Source organism: Chaetodon trifascialis, chromosome 15, assembly GCF_039877785.1.
Source record: "Chaetodon trifascialis isolate fChaTrf1 chromosome 15, fChaTrf1.hap1, whole genome shotgun sequence".
NCBI lineage: Eukaryota > Metazoa > Chordata > Actinopteri > Chaetodontiformes > Chaetodontidae > Chaetodon > Chaetodon trifascialis.
Genome location: NC_092070.1, coordinates 22792563 through 22809401, shown reverse-complemented (window position 1 = coordinate 22809401; position 16839 = coordinate 22792563). Strand labels below are relative to the sequence as shown.

General features: G+C 43.7%; 2 protein-coding genes across 3 annotated transcripts; one reads left to right on the top strand and one right to left on the bottom strand.

Annotated features, from left to right (window-relative positions):
* Positions 1 to 223: 223 nt before the first annotated feature.
* On the top strand, positions 224 to 3708 carry cldni (claudin i). The gene is made up of 3 exons (XM_070980620.1): positions 224 to 321; positions 1910 to 2042; positions 3171 to 3708. The coding sequence occupies exons 2-3, from the start codon at positions 1911 to 1913 to the stop codon at positions 3672 to 3674; spliced, it is 636 nt and encodes a 211-aa protein (XP_070836721.1). The 5' UTR covers positions 224 to 321; position 1910; the 3' UTR covers positions 3675 to 3708.
* A 903-nt stretch (positions 3709 to 4611) lies between these two features.
* coro1a (coronin, actin binding protein, 1A) lies at positions 4612 to 14908 on the bottom strand. 2 transcript variants are annotated; one of them, XM_070980619.1, is made up of 12 exons: positions 13019 to 14029; positions 12752 to 12932; positions 11321 to 11524; positions 9737 to 9859; positions 9510 to 9639; positions 8567 to 8748; positions 7716 to 7835; positions 7194 to 7298; positions 6962 to 7107; positions 6632 to 6689; positions 6307 to 6522; positions 4612 to 4739 (listed from the first exon to the last, which is right to left on the bottom strand). In XM_070980619.1, the coding sequence occupies exons 3-12, from the start codon at positions 11516 to 11518 to the stop codon at positions 4647 to 4649; spliced, it is 1371 nt and encodes a 456-aa protein (XP_070836720.1). In that variant the 5' UTR covers positions 11519 to 11524; positions 12752 to 12932; positions 13019 to 14029; the 3' UTR covers positions 4612 to 4646. The 2 variants fall into 2 exon arrangements, with proteins under 2 accessions (XP_070836720.1, XP_070836719.1); XM_070980618.1 differs by having other exon boundaries at positions 12752 to 14908.
* Between the last annotated feature and the right edge of the window lie 1931 nt (positions 14909 to 16839).

Below are 16839 nucleotides of genomic sequence, written 5' to 3'. Positions count from 1 at the left end.
TGCTGGAAACTCTGAAGAGAAGTAAAAGCTCCAGAGATCCACAGCAGGTCTAAGGTGGAAAAAGAGAGGGAAACATATGTGCAGGACAAGTCAGGTCTGGTCTTGAGGTCCGTCCCTCCTATGTGCTTCCCTGTTCGAGCTCAGCCCCACCCTACACCTCACATTCCTCTACATATACCCCATCTTATCACCCAGTGTCTGTACAACTCTTGTGCATCAGACACAGCATCTTGAAAACAACACAGGCAGCAAGAAAGAACCTCGAGAAACGCCTCACCTCATTTTTGATTTTTCAGAAGCTCAGAGGACACACAATAAAAGGTAGGCATCCTTTTTTTAATCCACTTTTTACTCAGATGGAAATCCTGAGCTTTGAAAAGAGATATGATTCTACAAAAGCTTGAAATGACAGAGGATGAAAGGATTGGTGGAGGATTAGTTGGATACGTTTTTATGGGCACCAGCAAAAAAACACGACAAGAGCAAATAAACAGCTGTGAGAGAGGGAAATAACAAAATGCAATGAGAGGCTCAGCAGCATGTTTGTGATTTGATTTTCAGTAAATGATTTATTATCTGTGATCCCTGTTTGGAGGGAGGTTTGATGAAACTTTACATGTGTCTTCATTTATCAAAAAATGTTTATTTCCAATCAGTAATTTTGAGGAGCAGGAATGAAAACATCTGATTTTAAATCCAGTGACCCACATCCGATTAGTTTCCAGTCTTCAATCTGCTCTGAAAGTTTGTGATCTGGGGCGGGTCACACACGCTTAAATGTAAGATATTTTTGTCTTGGTCTAAATCCAGTTACCCTGTCCAACCCTGACTGGGTTATTGGCTCTTTTTTGTTATTTCACTGGAATTATGGTGTCGGAAAATAGGTTTAATGGTCATCTGTGGGTATGAGACACTTTTAAATGCAATGAAATGTGCTCCTCTTCAGATGTGAGGATCATTTGAGTAGTCTGTGTGGATGAAGAACAAAGGGAAGTCCTTCCTTCATGAAAAAAGGATGGATTGTCTGAATAAGTAATAGTAATAAACACATATCAAATGAAAAAATAGGCATGGGTTTAATTTATCGAGTTTGTGTTGTTATTTCTTAATAATGCGCTTTTTTCCCCAGCACTCAAACTTATGTCAAATTTTCTTTCATGTTTTAATTTTGTTATTTGTCTCATGTCAAAAATACCATTTATCAAAATGAAGCGAGCGAAATTAAACTATGAGAACATTTACTTTAATATTTCCAATTAATTAAAGATCCTCTGATTTCAAATCAAAAGCACTTAAATTTCATCACTTTTCAAGCAGAATTCGTATCACTTTTCACCTGCCAGGCGTGTTTTTCGGGCACCTCGTTGACTCACACTTTAATCCAGAAGTTGTATCAGTGGCCCTAGATTAAATAAGTGAGGCAGATTTTTGAGGTAAGAAGGTGTGAGGGTGGTTCAGCCAATGCCGGGTGGAGATGCAGGAGGCCAGGGCCTGTCGGGACATGAGTTTGTTTTAAAACGTAGCCCTAAGCCACATAATCCTGTCAAGGCCTGTCAGGGGGAAGCGGGTGTTTGTCTGGGTGCGTGCTCAGCTATGCAATCACAAACCCCCCCCACAGATCAACCACAGCAACAACAGATAAATAGCATCCACATCTCTGATTAGCAGAAGAGATTCAATAACTCCTCCTCGAAACCGCAGGAGAGAAACAAGACGAGTCGACTCAAACAGCAGTGAAGGAGCAGCGCCAGGAATTAAAAGCAGAATTTAATATAAGTACCAGAGCTAAACCCCCCCTTACAAAGTGACAAACACTGTGCTGAAGGCAGAGGACACAGCGAAGTGAGCTGTAAACTCAGCTGTAATGATCGCCCTCACGCCTGAGGTTGTTCCGTCTTGTCTTTTACAGAATGGGATCTGCTGCAGTTCAGATTGTTTCTGTGGGCCTCGGGGTCCTCGGCCTGATCGGGGTCATCGTGTGCTGCGCTGTCCCGCGCTGGAAAGTGTCCTCCTTCACTGGATCCAACATCGTGACTGCGCAGGTAATCAAACACTTCAGCCTCTCATCGTGAAAGCTGATCGACAGGAAGGTGTTTGTAGGTACGGCAGAGAGGGAAAAACAACATTTCAGGCTTTCAGCATCTATCGTAGAAAGTGGTTATTAACTAAAAAAAAACCCTTTATGTGATTCCTTTCCAGTCACATAAAAATAGCCACACCCAGTTTATTATTGTTACATGAAAAGTCAATAAAAGAAGAGTATTATTACTCAAGTATTAAGGACCTGTACTAAAGTATAATACTCCAGTGCAAGTAAAAGTCCTGCATAGAAAATATCACTTCAGTTAAATGATGAAAGTATTAAGATAAGATAAGCTAAGATAAGATATCGATCCCACGCCGGGGAAATGAAGTTGTTCTCTTTACATTTTGTACAGATTCTAAGAAAAAACGACCAGTGGCGCACACTGTATTACACTTACTGCACATAATACTGCTGCATAAAAAAGAACGTGGAGAACACTGAATATTAGTCGTATTAATACTTTAAATTATTAAAGTAAAAGTACATAATGGTGATGTCATATATTACATGCACCAATCAGGCTTTAACAAAGTCTGATGTCACTCCTACCTGATAAAATGGTCCTAATGAAGCAGATTTTATTCATTTATTTACTTTAACTTGTTACTTATTAACAGGGAAGATTGAAAACTGAAAAAATGTTTTGAAAAAGGTTTGCTCAGTTCATCGAAGAGTTTGAATGAAAAATCCGAATCTGTTCAGTTGTAAGACAAGTATAGAAAAATGTTCAGCATTTCCCTCTGAACTGCAGTAGAGTTACTGATATTTTCATGTTGAAGCAGTATTTTACTGTTGCAGTTGCTGAAAGAGGAGTTAATTTTAACTACTTTAAATACAGTACTTGTAGTTTAATATATGAAAATGCATCATATTTTATATTCAAGTTGAAATTGATCTCTGTAAAATACATGCAGTGGAGTAAAAACTAACATTTCTCAAATATAACATAACATAAAATGGAAATACACGGGTAAAGTATATTTTTTCTTCACTGGAGTACTTGAGTTACATTCCACTGGACGTGAGTGATACATGAAATACCTGACGTATAAAAACCTCTTTCTCCTTCTGTCTGTGTGAGTAGAGCAGTCAGGACGGCCTGTGGACCAGCTGTGTGGTGCAGAGTACCGGCCAGCAGCAGTGCAAGAACTACGACTCCCTGCTGGTGTTGCCCTCTGACCTTCAGGCCGCCCGCGCCATGACCATCATCAGCTGCCTGCTCTGCTGCCTCAGCCTTCTCATCCTCTTCTGCGGGGCTGACTTCACCACCTGCGTGCAGAGCGAGGACGCCAAGCCCAAGATCAGCCTGGTGGCCGGGGTCGGCCTGCTGCTGGCCGGCCTCCTGGTCATCATCCCCGTCAGCTGGTCCGCCAACATCATTGTGCGAGACTTCAACAACCCCCTGGTGGCCCAGGCTCAGAAGAAGGAGCTGGGAGCGTGCATCTTTGTGGGCTGGGGGGCCGGCGTGCTGCTCCTTCTCGCCGGCGGTCTGCTCTGCTGCTTCAGCAGGCCCAAATCTGGCAGCTCCGGTGGAACCGCCAAGTACTACAGCAACAATGCCTCCGCCCCCAACAAAAACTACGTGTAGTGGCTTCATGGAGGGGACTGGTGCTTCTGAGAAAGGAGGGGAGGGGGGAGAGCTGGTGCACGACCGGGGAGCAACAAGTAGATGACACCAGGGTTTGTTTAGGAAAAAACTGAAAAAGTCCGTGTAAATACTGAGTGCTGATAATAATTATCTCCAACTTTTTATTTCATATTCATAGTTATGCTGGTGATGTTTTAGACTTTAAAGCCGCTTCACGATTAGGTGCTGGGTTACGCGTAAGATGTTTGAAAGTGCCTTCAAAGATCCATAAATGTAAAGTAAAATTCAAGATTATGAAACCGTGCAAAGCGTGTTTGTGAGAAGAAAAAAGATCGGATCATCTAACAAAGCTCAGCATTTTGAGATAACTGTTTCTTTTAGTTAAGATGAACCAATGCCTCATATTTTACTTTCATATTGTTTGGCTCAACCATTCTGTCTGCGTTGCATTTTCTTTTTTTATCATTTGTCTGTTTCTCTTCAGTCTTTGCTGTTTCTATCATCCATAGTCAGAGAAAGCTGCACAAGTCTTGACCTCAGTCGGCTTCAGGGAACATCTGTTTCTCAGACGACATGTTCTTAATCGTCCATGTGGCCTTTCAGGCATTTCACATTTCACATTTGTTTTAGCTCATTTTGTGCTGTTTCTCATTTTGTATGAGTTTAAGTGATTAAACTGTGGTGTAATTCAAATGTGTATTTCACGTGTTTGAAAGAAAAGTCAAAACGGTGTTTTGAAAATACAGAGGACTTTATTTCAAACTAAAAGCATATATTAAAATAGGATTTTTCAAAACTTGATCCAACCAAATAAACAAATTCAAGCTTCAAGCCAAAGAAAAATGAAGTTTCATTTTTATCAACTGCTGTCGTAAAATCTCTCCCTTTGTCTCACTCCGATCAGAAGTCACAACAGTCTTTCTTTGCTCCGCTGCTCTCTCTTGACTTTTGCTCTTGATTCATTTTTCTTCTTTAATTCTTTGTCTCCAGCTCGCTCACACGCTTGGTCAGCTCCTCCATCGCTGCTTTGAGGTCTTTCACCTCCTGTCTCAAGGACTGGACCTCCTGACAGACAGACAAAGACAGACAGGATGATGTGACGGAGTATGTTTGATCACACACATATTGTACAACTACTTAATATTACATATGCTGTCTCGGTTGCAGTCATGGATCTAGTTTTCAAGCCAATGATAAGTGATCAGATTTTCTGGACGCAAAAAAATGGCAAAATTTAAAGCAGCTTTGAGTTATTGATGGCAGCAGTGCAAATATTTAGAGCTAATCACTGGTGGAGGAAGAATTCAGATCCTTTAGTTCAATAAAAGTAGCCAAAATATATGTAAAAATACAAATGCATTTCAGAAAAATGTACTTAACGGTACAATGTGTAAGAATTTACCACCTGACAAAGGTCATCCCCACAAACAGGGGGCAGCATATCACCTGAGTAACTGCTAACTGCTGCTCACAATACTCTGTGCTGCAGCTATCCTTGGCTAGTTAGCCTAGCTAGCCATCCAGCTAGCTGCCTCAAGTCTGACCATAGCGTGAGTTAACTTAGCAAATATGCTCGTTGTGGCTTGGAAAAAGAGAGAAACTTGAAGTCAGAAGCTGTGCGGTTGTATTTTTCTGTTTAATAAGGAAAACAAATGTAAGAATATTTCCTTCCTTGACATTTTTGTTTATTTATTAGACTAAAAAAGCTGAGAGAGCTTCTGAAATGCTGCAAACTGTTGAGTTATGCAAAGTCGCATTACGAGACAGGGCGGGCCGGAGCTAGCTGGTTAGCATGCTAACGTCAGTGGATACCTCTGCAACACAAAACAAAGATGTCTTTGACAGAACATCAGAACTGTTACGTTAAATGTCCATTTTTGAACGTTTTCAGCTACAACTATTGCACCTTTAAAGGCAGAATCAATACAATGAAAGCAGGAAAACAACAGAAATAATCCCTCTCAATCATCACTTATGCCCCACGGGCGGTGTCTGTGTCTGCAGACACCCTCCCTGTGCCTGTGTTTTCTTATTTCACCATGTTTGGGACATTTCTGGGCGTCAACCTTTTGGCTGTGGATGTATCGCCCCCAGCCAATAGCGGCATGCGGGGTCAAGCCAGGGAGGTGGAGCCAACTTTGAATGTTGTGTTTACAAACTGCAACCAACAAATCTGACTCATCCTGCCTTTAAGGTATGAAAGGCAAAGGTAACATTATGCAGAAAAATGACCTGTGAGGGTTATATGGTTGAATAGTTTAATATTTAATCATTATTACTGACACTCTAATGTGCAAGGAGCATTTTACTGTTGCAGATGCTTGAGATGGAGACAGTTTTAAGTACTTTCTATACAGTATTTGTATAGTATTGTATAAAAATATCAACAATATCATATTTTATATTTAGGTTGAAATTAAGTTGATTTCAGTAGATCAACCCTTATTAAAGAAAGTAACTGGTAACTAAAGCTGTGAAATAAATGCAGTGGGGCAAAAAGTACATGGTAGCATAAAGTAGAAATACTCAAGTAAAGGTATATTTTCTCAATTGGAGTACTTGAGTAAATGTACTGGGTTAATTTTAGTCTGAACCCTGAAGGTAAAATGATACTGAGCTTTAAATGTCTCACCCCGCTGCTTTCCTGGTGGCTTCCAGCAGAGGCAGTCGTGGTCTTCAGGAGACTCTTGTGGACTTTGAACTCCTTGGCTTTGGTGGTCGTTGCAAACCCGTCCTTTAGAGAGATCAGAATGGGCGGGGCATCTTTTCCTTGGAACCACTCATCAGCTTCGACCGACGGCTCGGGGCCGACGGTGTCTGGGTACAGATCCTCCTGGAACAGATCTGACTGCACAGGCGCAAAAGGAAAAGGTGAGTTAAACACAGAAACACACAAATTAACCTTAACCCACAGACTCATTTTGACTGGTTAAAACACATATAGTTTTTTTTTGTACCTTGCGTGGCACCGTCATGACTATGGGTTCACATTTCCTCTCGTGGAGTTTGTAGAACCTGAAAGTAGAAATGTCCGTTTTTAAAATAGAGTTCCTGATTTCCTGTGAACTGTCTTCTAACTCCTTTAAACTGAATTTCCAACAATGTTTTGGTTTTTTATACACCAAAATATTTTTTATCTGTTCTTTTAAAGGACCAGTGTGCAGGCTTTAGTGACATCTAGTGGTAAGGTTGCAGATTGCATCCCCCACCTCATCCCTCCTGTTTTATTTGGCTGCCTCTGTGAAGCACTTTGTAGCGTAGCTAAAAGCACTGAGCTGTGTCACTACCTGGCTATTTCACATTTGTTGACCTCCAGGCCCCTCTTGGGCATGTACCCCATCCCCTTCTGGCTCTCCTTGCTGCTGTACATGGAGAGGTAGTGGACAAAAGGAGCTTCATCTGTCACCTCAAAGTAACGGATACTGCTGTCCCCCTGTGAAGAAGACATGAACGTCAGCTGCGAGCGTCCGTGTGGGTGAAACAGTCAGAACGAGAGCATCTTCAACATCCGACGCTAACCTTGCCACAGAGGTAGACGACTCCAGTGTCTGGGTCGAAAAATGGCAGAAGGACGCCGCTGCTGGTGTCCAGTTCCTGCAGGGTCAGCGGCTCTCCAAAGTTCTTCTGTGAAAAGAGGTTCAGATGCATCCGCTCAGTTATATCCAAAGCATAAAGGGCTGCTGGAGCAGACTGCAGGTAAAGCATTTCACTGAGACTGAAGAGGGATGGGAACGCACTCAAATACAAGTAAAAACTCCCTAGAAAAAAATCCAGATCAGGCACATATTATTACTGAAAATAAGCTGTTTTACAAGCCTTTTATATAAAGTTCCTAAAAATCTATTAAAACATAATTAAAACAGCTGTTTTTATTATGTCGTATGAGGGTTTTTCTTTCTTTTCTGGTCTGAAGTGGGCAGGATTGTTGCTCATGAACCAAAAAATACTGATGAATATTTAATGTTGTGGTGAAAACTTGGGGAAAGAATAAAGATCTCAGCGAAAGTCTTGGATTTGAACACACGGGTTGTCGACACTCACTGGGTCCCACAGCGCCACCTGCCTCTCACTCATGCGACTGAAGCCGGTGCTGAGGATCTTCCCATCGGACACGAACACCGCCCTGACGGGCCTGGAGCCCTCGTGAGGCTTCTCCTTCTCCTGCAGGTGGAGCAGAGTGGGAGACGTTACAGACAGACACATTAGAGGGCGGACGTAGAAAATTACTCATTATGAGTAGAAAAACATATAATATTATTCCATTTTACAGACTAAATATTAAAATGATTTCAGACTATGAAAATATGAAAAAAAAATCCCTTTTTTCTGAGCATTGTCATGTGCTAAAACTGAAAATAATGACCCCAAAAAATGAAGAAATAATCAATCATAAATTCAATAATGCTGCTGATTAAAAATGCTCAACTTCAGCTTCACAGCTCAAGAACGGAAAATCAAATTCTTCTATTTTTGAGCTTAAGTTCAACAAAATGCTGCAGAAACAAATATGCGAGAAAAAAGCTCAAGAGTGAATAAACTTAATCAAACTCCACTACTATCTATCATATCATTATTAGGTAATTATCAATTTATAGCCTTTTTTTTAATTACTTGCTGGTTTCCGCCTCTGTGAGAGTTCATTGTGTTTTCTTGTTTTACATCTGATGAAACTGAACATCTCCGTCGACAGAAAGAGCACCTTGAAGGCATCATTATATGACCCTTCTGGTTTTATTATTCTTTAATCGAGAAATAACCGGCTGGTTATCAATCGTAGCTGCAGCCTTTATCGCTGTGAGTTAAATATCAATCCAGATGTTTGCAGAGAAATAAAACCGTGTTGACGCTGGAACGGTGTGAGAGGGAAGCGAGGCGGAGACGAGGACACCTACGATGAGGACGGTGCCCTTGCGAGGGTCCAGCACCCGCAGAGTCTTGTCCTTGCAGGAGGTGAGAATCCTGGAGCCGTCCCTGTTCCAGCAGGCGCTGTAGATGAGGTCGGTGTGCACGGTGTCGATCCTCACCACCGCCTCCCCTCGAGCCACGTTCCACAGGATCAACACGTTGTCGCAGCCTGCGTGGAGGTGGTGGAGGAGGTGAGTGTGAGGACAGGTGAAAGGTGAAAGGTGGGTCATCATCCACAGTGCAAATCAGAGCTGTAGTATTTTCTCATGTTTAAGTCTTTTCACTGACTGTCACGAGTGACTCAACCGCTAAACATCTAATGAAAGCTGGAAAATACACATGAAGTGACACGTTTGGTCTCTCCACCGTGTTTGGAATAAACAGCGGTGACAGCTGCCATGGCAATGCAGAAAAGAAAAGGCATAAACAGCCCTGAACTTCATTATGAGAGATGAATACACTGAATGATCCCTGCGTTGGAAATAACCTCCCAGTGATTTATCCCACACCTAGAAGCTGCAGTACATCCATAAATCAAAGGTTAAGCTGAGAGATAATTCAACGCTGTTTATCCACTTATCTACCGCTGATATCAGGATATTACCATTTTCAGCCACGCCGCCAAGTTCTAGTAGCTCTCAGCTGTTAATACTCTCAGCTCTTGGCAGAGTTACTGAAGATGAGTTTACTGTCTATCACCACCAGATGAAGTGGTTTTAAGGAGTCCTGAAGAGTCAACAGACTGCTCAGACTGAAGGAAAGTGGGTGGAGGCTGTGAGAACTTCCTGTTCAACAAAGGTGTGAGTTTCATTCAGCAGTGCGTCTGTGCCATGTCGTACGTTCATGGCGCCGTTTCCTCTGATATGCACGCTGCACAGAAACTGTCAGATCATGTAACAGCGGCTCTAGCGGCAGGTGAGGTGATGGTACCTGCACTCATCAGCACATTGTGGGCGGTGGGGTGCCAGCTCAGGATGCCGACACGTTTGGAGTGGCCGTCCAGCTTGACAACAGGATCTGTGAGTGGCGTGGTCAGCCCGCTGTCCGGGATCTCCCAAATCTATTCAGCAAAGAGACAGTTTATTGCCACATTGCAGGATAACATTATAGTCCAATGTCATGTGCAGAGTTTCCTGCTGCAGTATAGCGACACCTACCATGACACTGCAGTCCTCGGAGCCGCTGGCAATGATGTTGTCATTGTGAGGACAAAACTCGATGTCCAGGACCGGCCCTGTGTGACCGCACACAGTGGGGTAGGACATGTCGATACGTCCCGTCTGCAGGGACAGAAACATCAGGAAGGGCGGTGAATACAGCTCTGAGAAAGTCATGCAAACTCCTGCACAGCGTGAGAAGAAACATGGCGGCTGCAGACGGTGATGACAGCGGGTCAGATGAGGCAACGCTGGTTTAAGAGATCAGGACCAAGGAGGTGAAATATCGTGGTTCCTCCGGTAGATCACGCCTGAGTCTTGGCATCATGGAGATTCATTTGATGTTTTGCCCGTTTGACTGAAAAATTCTTCAGCACTGTTTCAGTTCAGAGTATCTGCGGTTGATTTATTAACGCCGACGGCAAAAAGCTGAACGAGTGATTGGTTCTTAAGTCAAGATGAAACAAGCATGATAGCACCAATATTTATCTGTGTTTCAGCGCATTGCTCTGCAATTTTATGCCCACTGGACCTTTGACTAATTCTTTTTCCCTTGACAATTATATACTACATCTGAGATAGGACCGTGAATAATGTGGTTTCTGCAGGGTTCACTAAGCAAAAATCAAGATTTTTCAAGAGTTTATCCAAATGAACAACTACTCTATGATCATACTCAGCCAAAGTATTAAAGTATGATGGAAAACCAGAAGAAATGAACTGAATTATTTATTACATCACAGTTTTGTCAGTACTTCCCAGCAATAACTAACGATGTTTCCTAATGATATAATTAATTAAATCTACATGACCCAGATTCAGATAAGTGGCATAAAATGGAGAGTCGGATTAACCAGAGAGAAATAATCAATTGATGATGTTTTTTTTCTAAAATCAACACATTATGAGTTGAAGAGCTGCTGCAGTGCAGGCTACAAAAAAAGGATTAAACAGCCTCCAGTGAGCGGCTTTAGTTGATGTGCATTTTATACCAAACATCACTGCCTTCTTTTCTAAATGAAAGACTTTTTAATGACTTCTTTCAGAGGAAATTCAAGACTTTTCAACACATGCAGATGCATTTTAGATTCACAAGGCAGGTTATCCTGACAAAAGCGTCATTAAGACCACATACTTTAACGAATTCTCAATGATCAGATGACCATAAACGAGGCCACAACGTTTGCTATTTGCAGCTTTCTCAGGCACCTTCAATGCAAGTTTTAGCCACAGACTGTACTCCACGAGTTGCTTCAGAATAACCGAGCTGAGGTCACATCCTGCCCCGACTGAGCTGACAACAAACTCCTAATATGGTGAAAACTTCTCAACAGCGAGAGAGTGACGTGTAGAAAGACTCAAAGTCGGCATCAAACTTCCTTATTCTGCTGAATGTGTGATGGCGGCTGGCAGTATTCAAATGTTTGAACGTGAGCATGGTGGTAAAAAAAAAACACATAACACCAACGTGCACCTGAAACGATCAACACTTCCAAAAATGGTATTATGAGAAGCAGAGGGACGAGGAGAACCGGAGAGCAGGTGCAGGTTTCTCTCTGAGCCAAGATGCTTCCTGTGACCCACCTTGCTCAGGGGCAACACCATGAAGGCTCCTCCACCGCTGGCGTCCACGATCATGGCCACAAATTTGGGGTTGACAGAGCAGAAGTTGCTGTCCCACGTCATCTGGGAGATTCGGATGTCATCGTAGCACTGGTCGGCCTTCACGGCCTGGCCAAAGACGTGACGGAACTTGCTGGTTCTCACAACCTTCCTGGACATGGTGAACTGGAGAGAAAGCCAGGGTTAACATGAGGACAGGCTCTGGGTGCAGAAGGCAGATTTAAGCATGCACGCAAAACCTGAATAATGGAAGCAGTTCCCTTATTCCCAAAGTCGGCATCTGAGCGCACGTGAGGCTAACCGTGTCAGGAGTTACCTGCAGTAATTCCCGTTATGCTTTTGGATTTCAGGCAGATATAAACTGACAGACAGAAAGCTGACGACACAGCTGAAAGACACGACAGAGGAAAGCCAAAAAAAAAAAAAAAAGAGGAAGTAAGAGCTTTCACAACTGCTTCCTCTCTGTCTGCGACAGCTTCTCTGCCCCCTTCTCCTTTAATTCAGGATTCTGTGCGACGCTTAAATAATTGTGCGTGCTGAAGCGAACTGTACAAGGCAGCAGGATGAAGATGACACGTAACAAAGATGCTGCTATCATCAGCTGAGCTGCACGTTTTGTTTTGGCTTTTTTGCCTTAAAAGGTGGATGAGCTCCACAGAGCAGCAGTTAGACCACATCCTTCAGAGTGAGCAACCAACCACCAACCTTTCTCTGCTTCCAAATACGTCTTTCACACACTCCTGCTCTCATTCTCGCAGCCATACATGCCGGCAAATGTATATTTTACATGCAAGTTAAGACATATTCATCAAGAATGCGTTGAAGAGAGAAAGATAGAAAACAAAACAGGAACGCATCATTTTCCAAGGCAGGAGGCAAAAATTGCACAAGTAATGAAATTTGTGTGAAGCCTGAAATCAAGTAGAATTAAAGCTGCAAAATAAACAACCCTTACACTATCGAGCAACAGTCCCACCAATCAAAATATGTTTTGCTTTACCTCCATTTGTGGATTTGACTTCCTGAAATCTGCAGCCGCGCCTAAGATCCGACTCTGAGGCGCTTTGCAGCATGTGCATCACAAGACCTCTCTGCCTGCTTAATTTAATAATCCTTTACAGAGGGGGCTGTAATTTTATCAGGAGCCTAAATGCATGTCAATAATCTCTCTCTGCCACCGTCTCTCTCTGCCCTGATGGAAAACACGGCCTGGTACAAAGTAGGAAACAATGCACTGACTTGAAACTGAGGCAAAGACGGTACATTCACTCTGTCATCTTTACCTGTTGTTAACCTTTTATATAACGAATGCAGCAAGTACAGATGAACATGAAATCTTCAGGTGTTTTGCGGGTTTAATGAGCTAAGTGCAGACAGACGTTGGAGGCCTACCTGGGAGTCGTGCGATTGAGCCTGAGGAGCTTCAGCGGTGCAACAAACACCCTGCCACCGAAGTGAGGGCTCAGAGGAGATGGTAGGTTTAAGTACATCACAAAACTACATGGAGGAAGTGACAGTTTCAAACGATGGTGGAAGTGGGAGGTGTCTCCTGTGACATCTGGGGGTTGAAAAACTGCAGAGGACAACACAAAGGGGAAGACTTTATGAGGCTATTTGTGAAACTAAATCAAAGTAAACGTGAGGATGAACCATACTCACACACGGATGTGGTTCAGGCTGTTTCTGCTCACAGCAAATGACGGCAGATTCAGGCCGGCGCTGCTCAGGTGCCTCCTGATAATCAGAACCACTACGTTTCTGAAACGTGCAGCGATCATTAGCAGAAGCACCTCGCGTGCATCACTGAAGGGTCGATGCAGCTGCAGCGCTGTGCAGCCGGTGAGACGGCTGGAAAACCGTCAGGAGCAAAACGCTTCGCGATGGGAAGCTCCTGAAAATGATCAGCTGGAGGAAAAAGCAGAAAGCACGTACGACCCTTCCTGATCGCTCTCATTTCAGTTAGTATTTCAGGAGGACTTTATTTGATTTATCCCCAGATCGAACCATTATCACACTCTGACGCTCACCTTTTCTAATACTTTAGTTTAACTCCAACAGACACTGAAAACAGCTGGATGAAGCCGTTTGTGGTTTGTTTTCAGCTTTGCAAAGGTCACTCTGAGTCATGTCAGTTTGGGCTGAGACCACAGATTCATTGTCTGCCAAGTCATGAGCGCACACACGTCAGGGAAGGTCCACGTTTGACCCACACCGGGGACTAAAGGTCAGGATATCTCAGCCTCTGCTGCATCAATACTGATATATATTCTGTTTTTACAATATATTATATTTTTATGATATTTTCATGTCTCCTGCAAGTGCTCTAACTTTCTGGACCTTCTGAGCTGTAAGCTTTGAAAAAGCAAGGCGAGGTCTTTCTGCCACTGTGAGCTCATTCAGTCCTTATCACAGAGGCCATATTACTTCTATACTTGTGAGGACCCTCATTTGACACAACCTAAACATAATTCTACCTTCTTATTGCTTTAACGTATTTCCTGTCCCTTTGTCTTACTGATACTGATGTTTACCGACTCCAAAGCTAAACGCAGCCGCTGACCTTAAACTAGTTTCACTCACCTTTTCTGTCGCACTGACAGGCTCTACTCCTGATTTACTACTTTCTACAATTTCCCTGCTGTCATTAAGGAGGTGTTTGATCCTGATCATACATGCACATGTGCACCTATACTTGTATATTTACTTGAATATATAGATACTTATACCCACACGGACATAATGCCTTCTCCAGCCCAGGGATGCCAGATTTGACTGACAGTCTGTGACCCAATCAGAGCCTCAAACCCCAAGTCTTTAAGGCAACGTTACACTAAACTTTTCTTCACAGCAGACTGGTAATAACTTGAAAAGAGGTTTTAGTCTAATTGTAATAACATTTAATGTCATTTAACCTCTTCAATCTTAAAGATAGCTCTATGCTCATTAGAAAAGGGGAGGGGCCAATTTGTTCTAATAACATGTTGGTGGGAAAATATGCTAAATGGTTCCCAAATTATGGCCCCACCAAAATCCTTTTGACCTGTGTAATCAGATAAAAAGCCGCTCAGTTGGGTGGAAAACCATCCACTCTGCCAAAGCCCTGACCTCAACCTTTACGCTAACTTTAGTCTAATTCTAACTTTAACCCTGACATCAAGTTTAAACCCTGACGCAGCATTTTGAAGAGGTGAGGACCAACCAAAATGTCACACACACTCACACACACACATCTCAGTGACAGAAACATGGATAAAGAGATGTCCTATAGGCGGTTTTAAAAATATAGACTTCAGTTTATTGCACAATCGTTGCTGGAGACTGAGGAGTGTGAGAGCCTGTCTGTTACACAGGACGCTAACGCTGGACAGAGGTGTGAGCTACAGCACAGGAACAAACTGGCGGTCTGCGTTCGTGCACACAGACTGGGTAATGAGGCACTCTGGGGACGCCGTCGGCCCCCCGGCAGTGCAAAGGGACAAAGTAAATTCGACGACACACAGATTTCATGCTTGTATGGGTTCTACAGGAGAGCTCATACACACACGTCACACATACGTGGTCTGGAAATGTAAATAAACAACCCTGGAGAATAACTGGAGACCAGCGCTGACAGCGTTACAACCCGTCACTTATTTTCAGTTGCCTGCAGTGTGGCTACAGTAATGCATCAGTGCACATGAACGTCCACCAGGTGGAGCCACGCTCGCTCCTTTGTCGTTTGGAAAATGCCGTGACATTGCAGATATGAAGAGACGATAACAGACAGACCCTCCAGAAAGCTCCCTCCATCCTAAAGGAAAGGGCTCGTCTCTATCTGTACACATAGACCAGTGTCATTATTAGGATCCACAGTAACAGTAATCATAATAATCAGTATATAACAATACAGGTAATCCATTATAAACAGCTCATTGACAGGCTATCCGGCACCTGCGTTATATCAAAAAGACTGAATTTTGTTTAGTTAGCGATGTAATCATACATCATGTCTTTTTTTTTTTTTCATTTAACATACAGACAAAAGGACAGACCAATTTTTCTGGCCAGGTTCCACTCCTGTCACATGGTTTTCAGAGAAACACCTCCCTTCCACCTTCTTTCTCCCTTCTGTCCAATCTGTTTCCCAGTTCACAGCGCGGACAGACTGGACGAGGAGGGCAGGTGGAGGCAGGTCGCCGTCTCGCGGCCATGTTTCAGACAGCAGAGGTCAGGTCTCGGATGTTACAGCTACTGTTATGGCACCCTGAGAAGTGGGAGACCCAGGATGTTGGAGCGAGGCCCTCCGTTACAGCGGATCAGAGAGCCGTTTCACCGAACGCAGATCGACCGCACTGTTACGTATCCTTCGGCTGATAATGCATAGATAGACCAGTGGTAGTCACGAGGTATTCACATGCCCGCCAACATTCCCCACTGCGGTCGCAAATGTCTTTCCCACGTGTCTAAAAAAAGTGGTTACATTAAATGATCAAAAGCATTCTTAGTTAGGGTCACAAAAGGTCAGACAGCTCTACATTAGCACTGAATCCAATGTCAGTGGCTTTTTTTCTGTTGTTCACATACACATGGACGAAGCTAAGCAAACACACGTCTTTGATATCAATCTGAAGCGCCGCGCCGGGCCAAGCCAGGCCGAGCCGGGCCGGGCCGAGCCGGGCCAAGCCAGGCCGAGCCAGGCCGGGCTGAGCCGAGCCGGGCCGAGCCGGGCTGAGCCAGGCTGGGCCGGCCCAGGCTGAGCTGAGCCGGCGTCCCTCTCTCGTAATTCGCTTTGGCTGTGAAAGAGAGCGGCAGCTTTTATGTGGCGAACCATCAACCTCGTCTCTGTTTTTCTTTAACATACTGTGTCTGTATCAAAAATGAATCCGGGTATATGGTTTGCTCTGTATGTATATATAATCTACATACATGTATTTACATTATTTATATGGACTTTAAATACGCTTCTGAATTGTAGTTTACTTTGATCCAAAGCCCTTTTGAGAACGATGAACAGTGCAGTTTGTTTGATAGTGATCTATTGCCTCTGATCTGATCTGTTCAATCATCTTCCTGTAGTGGTGAACCCCTTTGAACCCTCCCCATCCCCCAACAACCCACACGGTCATTTCCATCTGAGTGATGCGGGCTGAGGATGACTATGATTCGCTAATGCTATGAGACTTCAGCTACTTTCATGCATTTTTTTTTCTGTTTCATTCAGCGGCCAAAAATACATTAGTTTCAGCTTCTACATTGTTCCACGGTCATAGTCGGTAATGAACGCTGTGTCAGTGTGAGGAGGAGGGCGGTGGCGGCGGTGGGGGGTGTGCAGTCTGAAGCTAGCGTACGTGATAGAGACTGTGGGAAACCCTCCTTCACGATGAGTCAGTGCGAGCACAGGAAGCAGAGGATGTGCTACACCTCAGACGCTGCTAATTTGGCAAGATGAAGTGGGGCTGACGGGATTGGCAACTAGTCAGTGGGCGGCAGCGACTGTTGGC

What these genes read in the sequence shown, in the direction of transcription:
- cldni (XM_070980620.1), top strand. Translation starts at nt 1,911, where the DNA reads ATGGGATCTGCTGCAGTTCAGATTGTTTCTGTGGGCCTCGGGGTCCTC. An exon ending in CCAACATCGTGACTGCGCAG is followed by an intron (nt 2,043 to 3,170) that starts GTAATCAAACAC and finishes CTGTGTGAGTAG; the next exon opens with AGCAGTCAGGACGGCCTGTG.
- coro1a (XM_070980618.1), bottom strand. Translation starts at nt 11,518, where the DNA reads ATGTCCAGGAAGGTTGTGAGAACCAGCAAGTTCCGTCACGTCTTTGGC. An exon ending in CCGAGGACTGCAGTGTCATG is followed by an intron (nt 9,640 to 9,736) that starts GTAGGTGTCGCT and finishes TTTGCTGAATAG; the next exon opens with ATTTGGGAGATCCCGGACAG. An exon ending in TCGTCTACCTCTGTGGCAAG is followed by an intron (nt 7,108 to 7,193) that starts GTTAGCGTCGGA and finishes TCTTCTTCACAG; the next exon opens with GGGGACAGCAGTATCCGTTA.